At 45.4% G+C, this 19653-nt stretch overlaps 1 protein-coding gene across 3 annotated transcripts in view; it reads left to right on the forward strand.

Annotated features, from left to right (window-relative positions):
- PMS1 (PMS1 homolog 1, mismatch repair system component) overlaps window positions 1-19102 on the forward strand; it is a 63122-nt gene extending 44020 nt beyond the window's left edge. For 2 of the 3 annotated variants that reach the window (XM_077319462.1, XM_077319463.1), the window contains 4 exons: window positions 3702-4160; window positions 5278-5408; window positions 15851-16011; window positions 18478-19102. In XM_077319462.1, coding sequence (XP_077175577.1) covers window positions 3702-4160; window positions 5278-5408; window positions 15851-16011; window positions 18478-18642 — 916 coding nt within the window. In that variant the 3' untranslated portion in view covers window positions 18643-19102. The remainder of the gene's footprint in view (window positions 1-3701; window positions 4161-5277; window positions 5409-15850; window positions 16012-18477) is intronic. The other variant, XR_013228001.1, reaches the window with a different exon arrangement.
- Window positions 19103-19653: the final 551 nt, after the last annotated feature.

Genomic DNA, 19653 nt, shown 5'->3' on the forward strand with positions numbered 1-19653 from the left:
TTTTTTTGAATTTATAACTAACACTTTCTGGGGAGGCAATACTGCAAGAATTTCAAGTGGCAACAGACGGTGTAAAAGTACGGCTCTATAATAAACAGGTAAAAACCTTGTATATGGATCATATCCAGCAAGAATTGCTACTGTAATTTAAGTATAGTAGGAATTTTTGCATGGTTTCTTAGGCAAAGAGGGGTACCTTTTCCCTCCAAACCCTCAGCATTCCCTGCAGAAAGGTCAGTGGGTGCAGCAAAATGGGTGCAGAAAGAAAAAGGAAAAAAAGAATCTGCAGCCAACGCACAGAAAAGCCCCCTATCTTCAAAAAAATCTGAAGAAAAAGATACAAATAAGCAAATAATATTCTTCAGAACAAAGTCTGATCAAATGATATATCCTTTAGTCCAGGAGTAGTCAACCTGTAGCAAACACTAGCAGGGGCTCATGGGAATTGTAGTCCATGGATAACTGGAGGACCACAGGTTGACTACCCCTGTTGACTACAGGCTATTAACAACTTTTGGACTATTCCTGGTTTTAACCATGCAGGATCAAATTGGCTTTCTGTTTGACACCAATTCCTTTGAGAACATTTCACGAATGCAATAATTCCTTTATAGAAAATATGTAAAAACCCATAAATAGAAGAAGAAGAAGAAGAGTTGGTTCTTATATGCCGCTTTTCCCTACCCGAAGGAGGCTCAAAGCGGCTTACAGTCGCCTTCCCATTCCTCTCCCCACAACAGACACCCTGTGGGGTGGGTGAGGCTGAGAGAGCCCTGATATTCCTGCTCGGTCAGAACAGTTTTATCAGTGCCGTGGCAAGCCCAAGGTCACCCAGCTGGTTGCATGTGGGGGAGTGCAGAATCGAACCCAGCATGCCAGATTAGAAGTCCGCACTCCTAACCACTACACCAAACTGGCTCTCAAAAATACAGTGCATAGGGATTTTTCATGTGCTGTTTTATGTGGTTTTAGCTGTTAATACTCAGGCTTTTAGAAGGCTTTTTGAGACTTACAATATATGTGTGAGGTACTGGAAATGTGAGCACATGCTTTGTATCGTGGTTAAGAATGGGGGGCCTCTAATTTGGAGAACCAGGTTTGATTCCCCACTCCTCTTCCACATGCAGCCAGCCGGGTGACCCTGAGCCTGTCATAGTTGTCTTAGACTTATCTCAGCCCCATTCACTTTTCAAGGTGTTTGTTGTGGGGAGAGGAGGGGAATCCTAGAGTGGGAAGGGGCCATACAGGCCAACTAGTCCAACACTCTGCTCAACGCGGGATCAGCCTAAAGCAGGGGTAGTCAAACTGCGGCCCTCCAGATGCTGGCAGGGGCTCATGGGAAATGTAGTCCATGGACATCTGGAGGGCTGCAGTTTTTACTACCCCTGGCCTAAAGCATCCATGATCTAGCTGGTACATATCGATGATCGTAAGGCACTTTGAGAGTCTTTCGGATAGTAAAAAGCAGGATAAACAAACGCTTCTTTCCTAGGAACGGTCTGCATATAAACCCCATATCAAAGGGTATATCCTGCTTTCAAAACATCTAGTTACAGCAAAAGGTGACTTCACTCGCTTGGGTTTAAATTTGCCCCAATTTCTGAAATTTCACAGGCATGTCTCCCTACCTCACCCCCCACCCCTGATCTCAAACCGATTTCTTGGATAAATGAATCACATGCAAAAACAACTATGTTTTTTGGTCACTTACCTGGCTGGTGGTGATGCCTTTGTTGGGTCCAGAGACGTTCGTCTGTGAATAATTTCATCTGGCTAGCACATTTACAAGTGTGAGCATTTCCTGGAGAACAGTCAGGGTGACCTGCCGAAATAGTCTGGATCTCCACTAAGTCATCTTCTCTCAGTAGATTAATCAAGCCCTCCTGTTAGTTGGATGCTACTTCTGTAAAGTTTCTACAGCATTCAGGGGCGTTGTTGTATTTTTCCTTTCATGACCATTTTCTATCTGTGCCCTAGATGGCAGATTTTTTTTTAAAATTGACCCAATGTTTTCTGAGAGGTGACCCATTGCTGATCCCAAAGAACAGCTTCAAATAAGTATTTGTCCCAGAATGGGACCTTTTGTTGCACATAATTTCTACCAATAGGAGAAGGTGATCTGTCTTGCTACTACTAATAAATAAATAGAATAGTTCAAGTCAACTTGAATAGCCCTGGCTAGTCTGATCTCATCAGAACTTGGAAGCTAACCAGGGTCAGCAATGGTTAGCATTTGCATGGGTTAAAAGAATAAATACAACAATAAATAAACTAGGACCTCAAATGCGTACAATACATGCCATTGGTTCCTCATTACAATTATTTATTTCGTATCTGGACAGTGGACACTGTGTATATTGAATCACCACTTTGCCAATACTGTATTCAACCAGGGTCTACAGCTGCCTTTTTCAACCTTTTGACCTTGGAGGGGGGCCCTGAAATAACTTTTCAGGCTTTAAGAAGCCCTGGAAGTGATGTCAACTGGCCACGCCTCCCTGCCACATCGCCCAGAAATGACATGTGAGGCAGACTAGAAGACGACTGGGTGGGGGAGAGAAAGGAGGTGGTTTAAGGTGGGAGTAGGCATGCAGGCTCCACCTCCTCCCAGGTGCAGTAACCACGATATAATCCACTCATGCCTCGGGAGGGAGAGCAATGATAGTGGCCATTTCCCTAGCTTGTGGCAGGAGGTGAAAGGCCAGGGATCCCCTTCAGGGCTTCTGTGAACTCCCAGTTGAGAATCCCTGGTCTATAGTGAGAAATAAAGAAGTGTCTCTATGACCATTTACGCACTGGAGGTTTCATATCAGGCTGCAAGCTGGAATTTTAGTCATGGCAGGTTGCCCCACCTCTTCCTGCACCCAGATGGGGGAGCATTTGGCCCGGTGCACCTCATCTGCCCCCGATTTCTGCTCCTGCACAGGAGCTGGGGCAGTGAAGTTCCCAGTGCGGAAACGGTCTATGTGCTTTGAGCCTATCTGTCATCCAGTTTATAGATGCAGTTCCAACCACTGACCAAGGCTATTGTGCCGAAACACGCCTGGTTTAGGCTGTTGTGGTCACCGCTTGTTTGTTGTTGTATTGATTTTACGTGTGAGACCTTTAGTGTTCTTAACATACATATATTACAGCAAATCTGATTCTTCTATGTAAAACACTTAACATTTGGCCGTGCGTTTGTATTCATTTAACCTTTTTGGCTCTTCGACTCAATCTGAGGCAGCTTCGTCAGGTCAGCTCAAGTCAAAGTGTATTGCACTAGGCCATGGGCCCACGCAAGATCAGACACACAGTAAAATTGTTCAGTACAGTAGCTTCGTTCCAAACAAACACAAATCTATCACGGTTATCAACTAAACAGAGTAAAAAATGCATTTAACCCATAGCTCATCAGCTATTTAGAAAGTCCACCGTATTTGCCACAATGCCGGCTCGAATCTTTCTTGCGGCCATGCGAAGGTGTCCATTTCTGTCCCAAATGGATCCGTATCAGAAAACCAAATTCCTTCATGTATCATGAGCTGAAGAAAACGCCCCTGGAAGAGGGGCAGCTTCGTACGTTCACTTTTCCCCCCCTTTCAGATATCGCTTTGTGTTTGAAAGGCAACCCGTTCTAGAGCCGATGCATCTAACAAACGTATGAACCCTGGCCGGTTTTCACCTGCATCTACAACCCCTTTCTCCCTCTCCCCGGTCAGATATGAGGAAAAAGCTGCTAAAGACCGGGAGCGATACAACAGGCAAAGCCGACGAGCCCTGGATCCGAGCACAAAGAGGCTGAGCAGAGACAGAGAGCGAAAGTCCAAATCCAGACTGAAAGACTGTCTGTCCGATCAGCTGAAACTGGACAAGCTCTTCCATTCTCAAATCGGAAAGATACGCAGCAGTTCCCATGCGATAAAAACTGTGCAGGTGCCCTTCTCCATGGATTCGTTCAAGCAGAGGCTCCACCGGCTGCAGCAGAGAGAGTCCGGTGAAGAACAACTCTGCCTGATTCCGCTTCCCAGTTTTCCTGACGCGTGGATCCTTGCCTCGGATCAAAGGATAACGATGTTGAACCCATGCCGCGTGGAAGAAGCCCTGCTCTTGAAAAAGCTACTTGAAGACCATAAGCTCCCTGTGCAGAAACTGGACAGACGGATTGCGTTAACTGAAAGGTAAAGGCAAAAGGGTAAAATAAGGCACGCCAACCTAATTTTATCCTCTTTTATCTATGTTTTGTCGTTTTGTTATGGGATGGGGTTTTATCATGTTTAATGGGGGGGGGGTTATATTGTACCCCGCCATGAGTCTCCGGAGAGTGGCGGCCTAAACATCTAATCTAAGGAATAAATAATAAAATGAAACAATACTCATGGACCGAGGTTCTGCACAATAATTCCAAAAGAGTTTCTCTCAGCATAGCTGAGAAGCATATGGAAGAAGAATAGTTGGTTCTTATATACCGCTTTTCTCTACCTGAAGGAGTCTCAAAGTGTCTTCCAATTGCCTTCCCTTTCCTCTCCCCACAATAGACACCCTGTGAGGGAGGTGAGGCTGAGAGCCCTGATATTACTGAAGAAGAAGGGTTGGTTCTTATATGTTGCTTTTCTCTACCCGAAGGAGTCTCAAAGTGTCTTCCAATTGCCTTCCCTTTCCTCTCCCCACAATAGACACCCTGTGAGGGAAGGGGGGCTGAGAGAGCCCTGATATTACTGAAGAAGAAGAAGAAGACTTGGTTCTTATATGCCGCTTTTCTCTACCTGAAAGAGTCTCAAAGTGTCTTCCAATTGCCTTCCCTTCCCTCTCCCCACAACAGACACCCTGTGAGGGAGGTGAGGCTGAGAGAGCCCTGATATTACTGAATAAGAAGGGTTGGTTCTTATATGCCGCTTTTCCCTACCCGAAGGAGTCTCAAAGTGGCTTACAGTCGCTTTCCCTTTCCTCTCCCCACAACAGACACCCTGTGAGGTGGGTGAGGCTGAGAGAGCCCTGAGATCCCTGCTCAGTCAGAACAGATTTATCAGTGCTGTGGGGAGCAGACAGCAGTTGTAGCAGATTTCCCTTTTGGAAGGACACAAGACAAAAAGCAGGGATTGGGAAAACGCGCTTCCGCAATGTAGGCCTGTAGTGGCTGTCTGAGCCGGTGGCCACTACAGGCAATGGAACCACCTTCCTATGAGATGTCTTATTGAGAGACTAACACTGAATTTGGATAAAGCATTTTTTACAACTATAGTAAAATCATGGAACAGTCCTTGTTCATTAAACTTAATTAACTATTTAATGTTTCAGTCTACTCAGTGAGCCCGGTTACATGGAAGTTCTTCGTAACATGCCGAAAGAAAGCAGAGGGTTTGATGGATCGTCCTATTTGCTGGATCCAAGACTTGTAGCAAATGGATTTAAGATAAAAATGATACCAGGTACAGCGTGGTCTCAAAATTAGCATTTGACTCTATCCCAGTTTTTCTTTGTACATGCCTTGCTTCAGCTGGACAATGAGTGGGATGATGCAGGGATCTCAAGGCCAAACTGAACAAGAAACCAATGTATTTCAATTTGGATCTGTCACTTTAACTTAGTATATTTTGGTGGATGAAAAGTGGGGGATGCTCTATATCTGTGGTTTGACTTCCAATATCCTGTTCTTTCGGGTGATTATTGTTCCCTAGTTGACTTTACATGGCCGGATTAAACCGGCTGTTGTGGGTTTTCCAGGCTGTATGGCCATGATCTGGTAATTTTAGTCCCTGTTCACAGGTTTCAGACTACATCTGGAGTCCCGTGTGCAGTTCTGGAGGCGTCACTTCAAAAAGGATGTGGACAAAATTGAGAGGGTTCAGATGAGAGTAACGAGGATGATCCAAGGCATGGAGACCAAGCCCTGTGGGAAAAGGCTGAGGGAGATGGGAATGTTCAGCCAGAAGAGGGGGTTGAGAGGGAACATGATTGCTGTCTTTAAGTATTTGAAAGTTGTCTCTTGGAGGAAGACAAGGAGCAGTTCCTGTGGAGAGCAGAGGAGAGGACCCACAGTAATAGATTTGCTCTATGTGTAGAATGGTAGAGGCTAGATATGAGAGGGGGGGAAATTCAGTCAGTGTAGTTCAGCAGTGTAATTGGCGGCTGAAGGAGTTGGTGAGCTCCCCCTCACTGGCAGTCTTCAAGCAGCAGCTGAACAGATACTTCTCCTGCCTCCAACACTGATGCCGTGTAATGCCAGGTCAATTAACAACAAAGCCACTACTCTGCAAGCCTACTTTACAGAGCACAGAATAGACTGGTGTGCATGACAGAAACCTGGGCCAATGAGGGCGAAACAGTCACCTTTAAAGAGCTAACCCCTGCCATTGACAAGATAGCTCCCTGACGTCCTCTCTGACCCCATTTCAAGTGGGCTCCCTGGTACACAGAGGAGCTCCGCAAAAAGAACCAGGAACTGAGACAACTAGAGCAAGTTTGGAGGAAGACTCACGACAAAACTTCAAGAACATCTTATAAAATGCACATGAAAGCCTATGAGATGGTGGTGATGACAGTAAAATGCAAGTTTTGCTCGACTTCCATTGCGTCTGCGAACTCACGCTCAGCACAATTGTTTAGGATAGTTCAGTCATTCACTACCCTAGAGGAGGGGCACCAAAACATTAGTCAATCTGATATTAATTGTGAGGCATCTGCGAGCTACTTCGCAGACGAAATCTCAACACTCCGCCGTGACCTCCCTCCAACTTTAGATACAGAAAGCAAACTAGAGGCCCCTTGGCCACCTCTGGGGGGTATACTGAGTAATTTCAGATGAATCTCACTGACTGAAGTGGACAGGATGCTAACCTCAGCTCGGCCGACTTCATGCCCTTTAGACCCCTGCCCTTCATGGCTACTTATAGAATCATAGAATCATAGAGTTGGATGGGACCTCATGGGTCATCTAGTCCAACCCCCTGCACTGTGCAGGACATTCACAACCCTATTGCTCATCCACTGTCACCTGCCAGCCCCTTAAGCTTTCACAGAATCAAAACAAGTGATGCAAGGATAGTGGCTCCCCTCCAGGAGATAAGCAACCTGTGTCTCAACCGGAGAATTCCCAGAGGGGATGAAAGAGGCAGTGGTTTGCCTGTTGTTGAAAAAAACATCACTGGATCTACAAGAGGTTACCAACTATCGACCCATCTTGCACTTAGCGTTTCTGGGAAAGATGATGGAAAGGGCTGTCGCGAATCAAATATCAGCATTCCTGCCTGAACCACAGTTTTGCAAGGCCTGCAAAATGGAGCTCTTCCACCAGGTGTTTGGTTGAGGCCTACCAAAGTGATGACATTTACTGGGCCGCCAGAAAATCCCTGTCCGTGTACTGAACCCCATACGGCTCTTCCCATGGAACCACTGTTGTATAGTAAGCAAGTCAACTAGATATTATACACACCGTCATTACCAGTTAAAATCACTGTTACTATTGTTTACTTGAATTTATGAATGATCTTGTAATTCTTATTATATGTACTTCCTCTTGTTATACATAAACCGCTCTGAGCCAAAAGGGAGGGCAGTATAGAAATATAATAAATAAATAAATCAAATAAAAATAAATGCTTTAGGTTGATCCTGCATTGAGCAAGGGGTTGGAATGGATGGCCTGTGTGGTCCCTTCCAACTGTATGATTCTGTATAAGACTGTGCACACACTCACAGAGGGATTGCCATCTCGCTGTGTCCTACCCCTGAAGATGCCAACCATAGCTACTGGCAGAACATCAGGAGCTAAAATTACCAGACCGTGGCCACATAGCCTGGAAAACCCACAACAGTCAAGGAATGATCTGCTCAATTTTGCTTTTTAAACCCCATCTCTCTCTCTCTCTCTCTCTTTCTCTCTCTCTCTCTCTCTCTCTCTCTCTTCTCTCTCTCTCTCTCTCTCTCTCTCTCTCTCTCTCTCTCTTTCTCTCTCTCTCTCTCTGACTGGGACACATGGATTTAGACAAGCTGTTTTGTCAACTAAAGGTCTTTGCTTTATAAGGGCTAACTGGCAGCATGAGATTTTCCTAATTCTAGTAGAAGATTTAAACATTTGCTGAATTCTCCCATTCAAATGGATGGGATATAAATTTTTGAATTGTTCCACCTCCAGTTTGAGATGCACACACATTGCTAGAAGAGTGGCTCACTCTGTCCAGTGCTAAAACTGTTCTTTACAAAAACTTTTATTTTTTAAAAAAATACAACTGCGGTCTCTTAGATGGGTAAGGATTTTTTTAAAAATATTGTTCAGATTTTATGTGCTCAAAATTCTTACGTACTCATCACTTTATATTTGAAATATTACAATTGGGATTCTCTATTTTTTCCAGGATGTTTTACGACCCTGTTTCGTTTTTAATATCTGCAGCTATTAGGGTTGGAGTATTGGGGGCAGAGGGGGGAGAGGGAATCATATGCGACCTGCATCGTGCATGCGGCACACCCTGGCTTAGCACGTAATTCATGCACTCATTTAAATGTTTCAGAGAGTCTAAGATTACATTCCCAGAGGTACAGATGTGTTGACATGTCTTGCTCGACTCCAAAAAGCAGCACCCCACTCCGAATGCTCAGCGTTTGATTTGTCTCCTCTGCAGAGACCAAAGCGCCCCATTTCACTCTGCCCGTTTAAACTTGCTCATTGTCATGTTTATTTGACTCCGCTCTGTTCCTTTTTAATATGTGAATTTGCATGAAATCCAGGTCTACGTAATGGTGTGTCTCGAATGTTTAGGGTTGCACAACTTATCTTCATCCACTCAACCCTAAGACCTGGAATATATCGAAATGATGCTTTGCATTGCATTGGTCCTTTTAGTTTACATAAACCTGTCTTCACGTTAAAGCCAAATCGTCTAATGAGACAAAACAGAAGGGGAAAGGTTGAACTGGGCGAGCATTGGGCCTGTATCTATTACTGATTATTGAAACATTTCCGTTTTGTGGAAGCTGGAGGTGATTTCTGACCATTGCAGAAGAGGAAGAGTGCCAGCAGAAGCGACTGGCGTTTGCCATCTCACTGTGCAGAAGTGAGAAATAAAAACAGCTCCTTTTCTGCCCTTTTAGATTCCGGAGTGTAGCCGCATGGGTCTGAAGCCCAAACCCTACTTTTGAGTCCAGAGGCACTATTAAGATCAAATCAGTTTAATTCTGGGCACAAGCTTCTGTGTGCGTTCCTATTTGTGTCATTTACAATTTACCTGGACATTTTCATTGAGATTAGAGTTTCTATTGTATCTTAGAATTTTATGGGGTTTTAATTGCATGGGAGTCTGCCATGGGAGGCAGAATAAAATAATAATAATAATAATAATAATAATAATAATAATAATAATAATAATAATAATAATAATAATAATAATAATAATAAAAAAAAATTAATTATTACATAATTATTAAATAATAATAATAATTAAATGAATTAGTTTACCTTCATCTAGTTATAAGGACTGATGGAGTCCTGTGGTTTTAACAGCATTGCTGGCTAATCTTTCTGGAAAAGTGCGTTTTGATACATGCTAAATCTCAAAAGCTGATCATGAGACTCAGGTGTAGGCCTCTGGGGTTAGAAACCTCTGTTCCCTTTGCCACAGTTCTTCTGTGGAAACGGAGCAACATTGATTTCTAGGCTTTGGCAGAGGCCTGAAAGAAGTCGGCTTATACTGGAACATAATGCCTCGATGGGTAATTTACTAGATCCGAGCAAAGCTTTGCTGCGAGCTATTAGAAATGTTATAGCTTCGTTCTGTTCCCATGTGCACAGTGATGACAGATCCAGTGTAACATATGGAAATCTTAGAAGATATTCCTCTCCCTCCCTCCCCCCCCCCCCCCCCGAAGACCTTGGACAAGTATCGGTTATGTTCCCTCCAGTAAGAAATGATTGTTTCCTTAGACATGTACAAACCCACAACTGTCTGCTACAGGCCGATTTTAAATTCAAGTTGAAAAGCATCCACGTGGTCTGAGGCCCATACCAACCAAAGGGAACGTTGCTGCAAAAACATGATGTTTTGTGAGGTACAAAATCGCTTTGCTTAAATTCTCAGTTGTCTTGACTTTCATCCCGTTATTCTGGTTGTATTGTGTGAGCTGGAACTGCTTAAAGCAGGGGTAGTCAACCTATGGTCCTCCAGATGTCCGTGGACTACAATTCCCATAAGCCCCTGCCAGCAAATGCTGGCAGGGGCTCATGGGAATTGTAGTCCACGGACATCTGGAGGACCACAGGTTGACTACCCCTGGCTTAAAGGCTTCGTGGAGCGGAGCTTTGAGACCTAGTTTGGATTCCAGGATTAATCCTCATGAGGAGTGGGGCAGTGCGTGCAGTTTATATCCCAGCTTCATTGCATGCTGAGATTGAGATGTATTCATTTGTACCATGCTTAATCAGATAAATTGATTGAAAAAAATAATTAAAATAGCTAAATAATTTAAAGGTATCACTAGCCGGTTGGCATTGGCTGAGTGTAGCGCTCTTGGGGGGCGGGCATAAACAGGGAGACAGTCTCTCAGGTATGCTGGACCCAAAACACGTATAGCCTTAAAGATAATTGCCAAGACTTTAAAGCTTGATCCGGGATTCAGCTAGTAACCATTGCAGATGTTGGAGAAGGGGACAGATGTGGGCCCTCCGAGGTGTTTCCATTAGAACCTCGGCTGCTGCATTCTGGACCAGCTGTAGTTTCCGGATAAGGGTAGGCCCGCCTAGAGGGAGTTGTAGAAATCCAGTCTATAGGTGACCGTCTCATGGATCACTGTGGCCAGGTGCTCCGGGGCCAAGTAGGGCACTAGTAGTTTGGCTTGGTGCAGGTGGTAAAACACCAGCTGTACTACACTTGTGATCTGTGCATAGAGAGTGAGGCATCTAGGATCCTGGCGAGGTGAGCCACTGACAGTTACATCCCATACAGGCTGGGTAGGTAGTCACGCTTCCTCACTTGTAGCCTTTCTGCCTAGCCATAGGACCTCCATCTTTGAAGGGTTAAGCTTCCGATGGCTATGCTTGAGCCATTCTGTCACAGCTTCCAGACATCTGACTCCAACCTCTGGGAGCCATCCATCAGGAGGAAGAGCTGGTTATCATCTGCATATTGATGGCACCCAAGTCTGAACCTTTGCATCAGCTGGGCAAGAGGACGCATAAAGATGTTGAATAAAATTGGAAAGAGGACCGCTCCCTGTGGAACTCCACCTGTGAGTTCACAGTGGTTCGATTGTCTCTTTCCAATTGCTACCCTTTGTCTGCGACCCCCAAGGAAGGAGATCAGCCATTGGAGGGCTGTCCTGTGTTTTCTGGAGGTGGTGAGCTAGGAGCTTATGTTCGATTGTGTCAAACGCTGCTGTGAGGTCAAATAACACAAGCAGCGCTGACCCACCCTGGTCCAGCTGGTGCCAGAGGTCATTTATCAAGGTCACCAGCGTTGTTTCCACCCCATGGCCAGGTCGGAAACCTGATTGGGGCGGATCTAGGACTGAAGCTTTGTCCAGGTACGCTGATATTTTGTCCAAAACACCACGACAAGAGTTAATCTTTTGGCCACGTAGTAGCATTTAGCATCTGATTGAACAAGAACTTTTTTTTAAATGAATGAAATATAATAATATTACTGCACTGAGGTGGGACAGCTAAAAAGATTATATATTTTCTTTCCTGGCACGAAAGAGGAGACTTTTCCAAAGGTCGCTAAGGGGAAAATTGTTTGGAACAAGGAAAGAACACTGGTAGCACAGAAAAGCCGTACACTCTGATTCTCTTGGAAACTCACCATTTATTCTTAGACTATTTTCCTTGGATATTCCTGTGCTTTTCACCAAAAAATGTTTGTGCAAATTGCCTCACGCCTCATGCATAGCCATTGCACAATATGTCTGTCAGGGTAAATTTTGGAAACATGTCGGGGTTATCTCTTCTCGTCTCATATGTGGCCAACTATGCCTTGATGGATTTATGCTGGGGAACTTCTTCGGTCCCTCTCGTTTTTAATATGCAGTTGAGTCTGCCCAAATCTCACAAAATGATGGAAGAGTGGTTTATAGAACAAGTGAAACTGGGTCGTAAAAAAGAAATGGAAAGAACCTTTCCTCTGTATTAGTCTCCTGCGTTATTAGGAGTGTAAGAAAAGCTCTGCTGAATCAAACGAACAGTCCATCCGGTGCTGGCATCCTGTCTCGTATCACGGTCTGGGCAGTTACCCTGGAGCGCCAAGAAATGGTACAGAGGCCAAAGCTGCCTCCTAAGCATTGGCGTTCGGAGTTTTGCTCCCTTGGGAGATGGTGGTTCCCTTTACTCACCGTGGCCACTGAAGGACCTTGCCTCTGTGAATCTAATTTCCTCTGAAAGGCATTCCTGTTCACAGTTATTGGACCAAACTCAGAATTGCTCTATCGCAGCCCTAAAGAGAGCGTTACACTGTCATCTAACACTACCAATGCTGATGTTCATTAAAAGCCTTCTTTGAGACTCCTTACCAATGCAGGACTAAAACTATGAAAGGAGGAGGAGTTTCCTTCGAACTATGGGAGGAATCCTTCAAGGTGACCTTCTCTTCTAACTGAACATTAAAATTCCACCTGATCTGTTCAAAAGGTAACCATTTTGAAGGACCTAGAAGTGAGAATTTCCCTTTCTTTGCATGACCAAACTGCATATTGAAAATGAATTGCCTGGATATTGTTTTCCATTGCTTCTATCACGTTAACATTTGTTGAATCACAAGAAATACATATGGATAGAGAAGAAGAAAATAGGAGATTTTTAGAGATGGCAGGACACAGAAATAAAGTACAAAAGAGCCGGCTTGGTGTAGTGGTTATGAGTGGCTTCTAATCTGGTGAGCCAGATTTGATTCCCCGCTCTTCCACATGCAGCCAGCTGAATGACCCCGATCCTGATAGTGCTGTTCTCACGGAGCAGTCCTGTCAGAGCTCTTTCAGCCCCACCTACATCACAGGGGTCTATTGTGAGGAGACGAAGGGCTGGCACTTGTAAACTGCTTTGAGACTCCTTTGGACAGTGAAAAGCGGGGTATAAAAACTTCTTTTTCTACAAGAGAAATGAAAGGGAAGTACTGTCAGTGCTAAGTTATTCAATTCAAAATAGGTATTTTGTTGCATTGACTAGATAAAAGCTAAACTGTGTTGGCTAGAACAGAATCAATATATCTAATTTTCAGCATAGTTCTGTCTCTGGATACTTGCATTTGGAGACTGGAGCCATGAATAGCCCAGGCAGGTCTTTCTACAAACCTGAGAAAATCCCCATAAAGGTAAAGGTATCGCCTATGCAAGCACCGGGTCATGTCTGGCCCTTGGAGTGACGCCCTCCAGTGTTTTCATGGCAGACTCAGTACGGGGTGGTTTGCCAGTGCCTTCCCCAGTCATTACTGTTTTACCCCCCAGCAAGCTGGGTACTCATTTTACCGACCTCGGAAGGATGGAAGGCTGAGTCAACCTTGAGCCAGCTGCTGGGATTGAACTCCCAGCCTCTTGGGCAGAGCTTTCAGACTGCATGTCTGCTGCCTTACCACTCTGCGCCACAAGAGGCTCTAAATCTAAAGATACCCCCCCCCAAAAGAAATGACTTAAGGGTGTTAACTCACAAAACAATAAAACTAGTACCTGAGTTTGAAGAAGTGGATGTCCTCAGTAGTCATTCGTTGCTAAGCAACCACAACAATATTGTCAGCAGGTTCCAACCTTGGTGTTGGTCAGTAAAAGGTATGAGGAGGGGCATCGCCATTTCCAGGGCTGTTTTGGCCTTTGAAGGAGGACTTATCGGGATCAGACCAGGCAGCAACCACTGAGTGACTTGCTACCTACCGAGGTCTGGATGCTTGCCGCTGTTCAACAGTAGCCTCAGCATGAAAACCCAGGGTTGTAGTTTCAGCCTAGAATCTGAGAGACCTGAGTTCAGATTCTCACTCTGCTCTGGGAAGCTCGCTGGGCGACTTTGGGCAAGTCACTCTCCTACATCTTAACCCTCCACGTAGGGCTGTTGTGAAGATACAATGGAAGAGAACAAGATCAGCTTCCCAGTCCATCATCCATGCTTCCCCGGAGTCATGGCTCATCAGGCCCAAAGTTCAGGTGGTAGTTCTTGCTAGGGAAGGGCACAACCCAAAATTTCTCATGAAAATGCCCCAGTTTGTGCCCCCCAATCTGAGGTTTATGGGAGGTGCCTTATTCAGGTGCCCAGTTCTAAAACGCCATCCCTTGGCCTGACGGCTATGGGATAGTGAAGACGTTCCAATATATTCTCACGCAGGATCTCATCCAGTGGCTCCATTCCCAGACTTGGAGGTTCTTGTCAATTTTAGCACAGGAAGCCGGCGTAAAATTCTTTTTACGAGTTCAGTTGACATTTACAACATAAGAAGCTTAAGAGCATAACAGACCCCTCAACCGTTTCGCAGACGGAGGCCAGGGTATAAACTGGGAAATGATTTCCGACATCATCTTTAATTCCACTTCTGCTTTAATAGATTTCTGGGGACTACTGCTTCTTTCCAAACGCAGAAAGACCGAGGGAAAAATAAAATACGGATTGAGCCAATGCTAACCGGGATTTGAATTGGAAGAAATGAGCATGCTTTCTGTGTCAAAGGGCAGTAATCATGGGTGACATTTATAACATGCGGTCAGAGATCAAGCTCCAAGGAATGAATTGGCTTTTGGGTGTGTGATTTTTTTAAAATTCGAATTTATTTATTTATTTATTTATTTAAAATTATATACCGCCACTCCCTTGTCAGTCTCACAGCGGTTCATAGAATCATAGAATCATAGAGTTGGAAGGGGCCACACAGGCCATCTAGTCCAACCCCCTGCTCAACACAGGATCAGCCCTAAGCATCCTAAAGCATCCAAGAAAAGTGTGTATCCAACCTTTGCTTAAAAACTGCCAGTGAGGGGGAGCTCACCACCTCCTTAGGCAGCCTATTCCACTGCTGAACTGCTCTGACTGTGAAACATTTTTCCCTGATATCTAGCCTATATCGTTGTACTTGTAGTTTAAACCCATTACTGCGTGTCCTTTCCTCTGCAGCAGGTTCACATAGTAAAACATTAAGATAGAATAAAACCCCAATAAAATTCCCCCAACTTATAACAACAACAACAAGACAGCAATAGTAACATCCTTTCTACCCCATCTTAACGCACTCTGTTCAGTCCGAGGCCAAGTTCTCTTCTGGAGAGAGTGGGAGCAGTTCTAATTAGGGTTGTGCGATTCGGCTGGTTCGGCGGCCGTTCCCTCCGGGCGCAGCCAGCGCCACTCCGCGCGGGGGGGAGGGCGGTGCCGGCAGCGGCGTGACAGCGGGCGTGGTTGCGCCTGCTGTCACGCCGCTGCCGGCACCGCCCTCCCCCCCGCGCGGAGTGGCGCTGGCTGCGCCCGGAGGGAACGGCCGCCGAACCAGCCGAATCGCACAACCCTAGTTCTAATAGACCTGGGGGGGGTGGGGTTCTTAGTTGGAATACCCGGACTCAGCCCTGGCCTCAACCTGGCGGAAGAGCTCCGTCTTGCAGGCCCTGTGGAAAGCTGACAACTCCGGCAGGACCCTTAGCTCTTCCAGGAGCTCGTTCCACCAGGTTGGGGCCACGACCGAAAAGGCCCTGGCCTGGGTCGAGTCCAGGCAAATGTCCTGGGGGCCCAGCAGTTGATTCATTCCCCCCTAGCAAAGCCTTCATCGGCATACAGTGTTTTTAAAGCTATACTGATCATTAATGGTTATATTTTTTACTATCTTGCCTGGATCTGCCATGGTCCCTGTTTTGGGGCATACCTGTAAATGAAAAGAGCATGTATAACATGCTCAGTTTTAAACTCTTTTGCTTGTTTTCCTGATAGGAGTGTCATCTGGGGAAAGCCAGTTGGAAATTGAAGGAATGACCAGCTGCATACCTTATTATGGCGTTTCAGATTTGAAAGAAATTCTGAGTGCGGTGATAAACAAAAATGCCAAGGAAGTTTATGAATGCAGACCTCTCAAAGTGGCTAACTATTTGGAGGTAAGAAACAGTGATATGGGTCACAGCTAGTGCTGCTCTCTGCTGCTTGGGGTCTGGAGATGTCCCAGAATTACAACTGATCTCTGGGCTACAGTAAGGATGCCAACCTCCAGGTGGGGCCTGGCGATCTTCCAGAGTCTCAGTTCATCTCCAGACTACAGAGATGAGTTTCCTTGGAGAAAATAGATACTTGGTGGACACTGTACCCCTCTGAGGTCCCTGTTGTCCCAGGCCCCATCCTCACATTTCTAGTTGTTTCCCAACCTGGATGCGGCAGTGGCTAGGGGGCCAGGGGGACCTGGCAACCCTGGGCTATAAAGATTCATTTCCCTGGAGAAAATGGCTGCAGTGGATGGTGACCCCCATATATGGTGACCCCCATATATGGATGCTCTCAAATCCAAGAGCAACTCAAGTTTCAGTCGTTTGGCAAGCTGTTTGTTAATATGCCATTTCAGCCGTTAGACTCAAATTTTGTTGTGCTACTTCAAGACCAATACGGCTGTCCACTTGAATCTTGCTCAGATAAAGGTGTGAAAGGCCATGAAAGCTAAGTCTAAAATAACATGGGACACAGCAGAACCAAGCAAAAAAATCATCCTATCAAGCATGGCAAGGGCATTTGAGTGCAGGATCTTGAGACATGTAAGATCGGAGGTCTGTGAATATTGTGTCTCCCACCCCACCCCACCCCACGCCGGTGAAGGGGAGCATTTAAAGCTATAGCAGCCTAGAGCTGCCTGGTTTGGGTTGAGAAATACCTGCAGATTTGCAGGGTGGAGACCGAGGGGTCAGGCTTTGGGGCATGATTCCATAGAGTCCAACTTCCAAATGAGCCATTTTCTCCAGGTGAATTGATTTCTATCACCTGAAGACCAATTGTAAAAGCGGGAGGTCACCAGTCACAACCTGGAGGTTGGCAACTCTTAGCCTGAAGAACAGATTCAGGCCTGAGCAGCAGCAAACAGGTGGTTATTTAATCATCTCCCCCCTTGTTTTTTTTTTTTAACAAATCACAACCCCTGCATATAAAACATGTAGCAGCATCTGGTTTTGAACCATATAACTGTGGTTCCAATTCCCATGCCCCTCCTTCATGACTGATTTTAGCTTTTAAAAATATAGGAAATCTCCCATGTCTCCTGTATTTTGTCCCATGGATGGAAATATCCAATTTGTACTTATCTCAGTAAAAGACAGTCAGTCCCATTTTCCAGCTCTTTTGGACCCTTTAATTGTTATCAAGGCTATTATAAGGCCCAAACTTCGTTAACACAAAGTATGTTGTGGAAACTATACAATAGTTTGGAAAATTAAGATTGTAACAATGTTCCATGTTGCAGTTGTATTTGAGCCAGTAGCACAAACTACCGCCTGCTTTTATACTGCATTCTTAATTACTTATTACGAATATTTATATTCCATTATTCTATCAACTAGAAATAAAGCCCATTTTATTCTGTAATAAAATGGGCGCTAGGAGCCGGTCTTCTCTCAGCTCCGGGAGAGGCCTCACCGCAGCGACACTGCTCCCGGGGACGAGAGAAGGGCGGCTCCCACCCCCCCACCCTCCCCGAAGCCCAAAATGGCGTTCTCTGGCCCCCCCACCCTGCCCGAAGTCGAAAGAGGGTCGTGCGGCCCCCTCCCCACCGGCAGCTCTCTGGAGCCTATCAACTGCTTTTTTAAACTTCTGGACCATGTGAATGTCTGAGTTGTGTTCTTAAAAAAAAAAAAAGATTGTCTTTGTAAAAGCCTTTCTGATCTTCTATGTGTTGTTTATAGAGAGCCAGTTTGGTGTAGTGGTTAGGAGTGCGGACTTCTAATCTGGCATGCCGGGTTCGATTCTGCGCTCCCCCGCATGCAACCAGCTGGGTGACCTTGGGCTCCCCACAGCACTGATAAAACTGTTCTGACTGAGCAGGAATATCAGGGCTCTCTCAGCCTCACCCACCCCACAGGGTGTCTGTTGTGGGGAGAGGAAAGGGAAGGCGAATGTAAGCCGCTTTGAGCCTCCTTCGGGTAGGGAAAAGCGGCATATAAGAGCCAACTCTTCTTCTTCTTCTTCTATATTATATGATCAGGCCCTCAGGTTCCCCCTGGCCACCATTGGTTCCCACATGCAGGTCAGGAACTTCCTGGAAAATCTGAAGATAGAGCCTGGGGAGGACAGATACCTCAGTGGGGTGCAATGCCGTAGAGTCTACCCTCCAACACATTCTCTAGGGGGGACTGATCTTTGTTGTTGGAGATGAGCTGCAGTTCCAGGGGATCCCCAGATCCCTATCTGTGACTAATTCCAGCAGATCCCCAAATCTTTGACTAATATGCCGCCATTTTATGTTCAGATTCAACATACGACTACTAAGAAGTACAATTCATGACTAGACACCAGAATGACAACTTCTGTTGTTGTTCATTGTAGGCTCGGGGTGACGTCTGACTCTTAAATGTTATTTTCTTTCATAGGGAGAAGCGGTCCGATTGTCACGGCAGCTGCCTTTATATTTATCAAAAGAAGATGTGCAGGATACAGTGTACAGAATGCAGAAGGAACTTGGAAGCCAACAAAGAAGCTGTCCTCATGGACGCCCATTTATTCACTATTTAACAGATATCCCGCAAGAGCAATGACGTATAAACAGATAATTTTGTTGGCAATCCCATATTCCATTTTTTTAGGCGTGTTCTATTCTGCATTGTTGATGGAGAGAAGGTTTGTTGCTTGAATAGTTGAACACCAAATGCAATTGATGTATTTTACAATAGTTCAATGTAAATTCTAGCACAATGTAATGTTAACCTAGCCGTGTTTCTTTTCAAGTACAAGAACACGGAAGGATCGCAGCTGTAGTTAGTTTTTCAAAACTGCTGTTGCAGGACCACACTTTTCTTCATTGTACAAGCAAAATCACCTCGGGGGAAAAACAAGAAAGGTCAACCGAAGAGCATAATATTCAGAAGCAATAGTAGAGGAGAAACGGAGGCAGAAGCCAGGAAAACTCTAAGAAAACTTGCACTAGATTGGGTGTGTGTGTATATATGTATGTATTCACTGCAAATGGATGTACAAAACAAGGGAGACATGCAAATACAGTTTTGTATTTTTCTTGTTATGTTTATTGACGATGAAAGCGGTTGTAAGCATGAGTTCTTCGTGTTCCTGGGTAGCCACGAAGGAGCTAGAAAATATCCTTTAGTGCTGGGATGTGTTGCTGATGATCAAGATTATGATAGGTAAAGGTAAAGGTATCCCCTGTGCAAGCACCGAGTCATGTCTGACCCTTGGGGTGACGCCCTCCAGCGTTTTCATGGCAGACTCAATACGGGGTGGTTTGCCAGTGCCTTCCCCAGTCATGACCGTTTACCCCCCAGCAAGCTGGGTACTCATTTGACCGATCTCGGAAGGATGGAAGGCTGAGTCAACCTTGAGCCGGCTGCTGGGATTGAACTCCCAGCCTCATGGGCAAAGCTTTCAGACGGCTGCCTTACCACTCTGCGCCACAAGAGGCTTTAAGATTATGATAATTTAAGATTATGATAATTCGTGTCCAAATGATCACCCTTTCCTATGCATGGGAGTGAAAGCTGGACAATGGACAATGCTGATGGGAAGAAAGTAGAGTCCTTTGAAAGGAGGAGAGT

Source organism: Paroedura picta, chromosome 2 (genome assembly GCF_049243985.1).
Source record: "Paroedura picta isolate Pp20150507F chromosome 2, Ppicta_v3.0, whole genome shotgun sequence".
In the NCBI taxonomy this organism is placed as follows: domain Eukaryota; kingdom Metazoa; phylum Chordata; class Lepidosauria; order Squamata; family Gekkonidae; genus Paroedura; species Paroedura picta.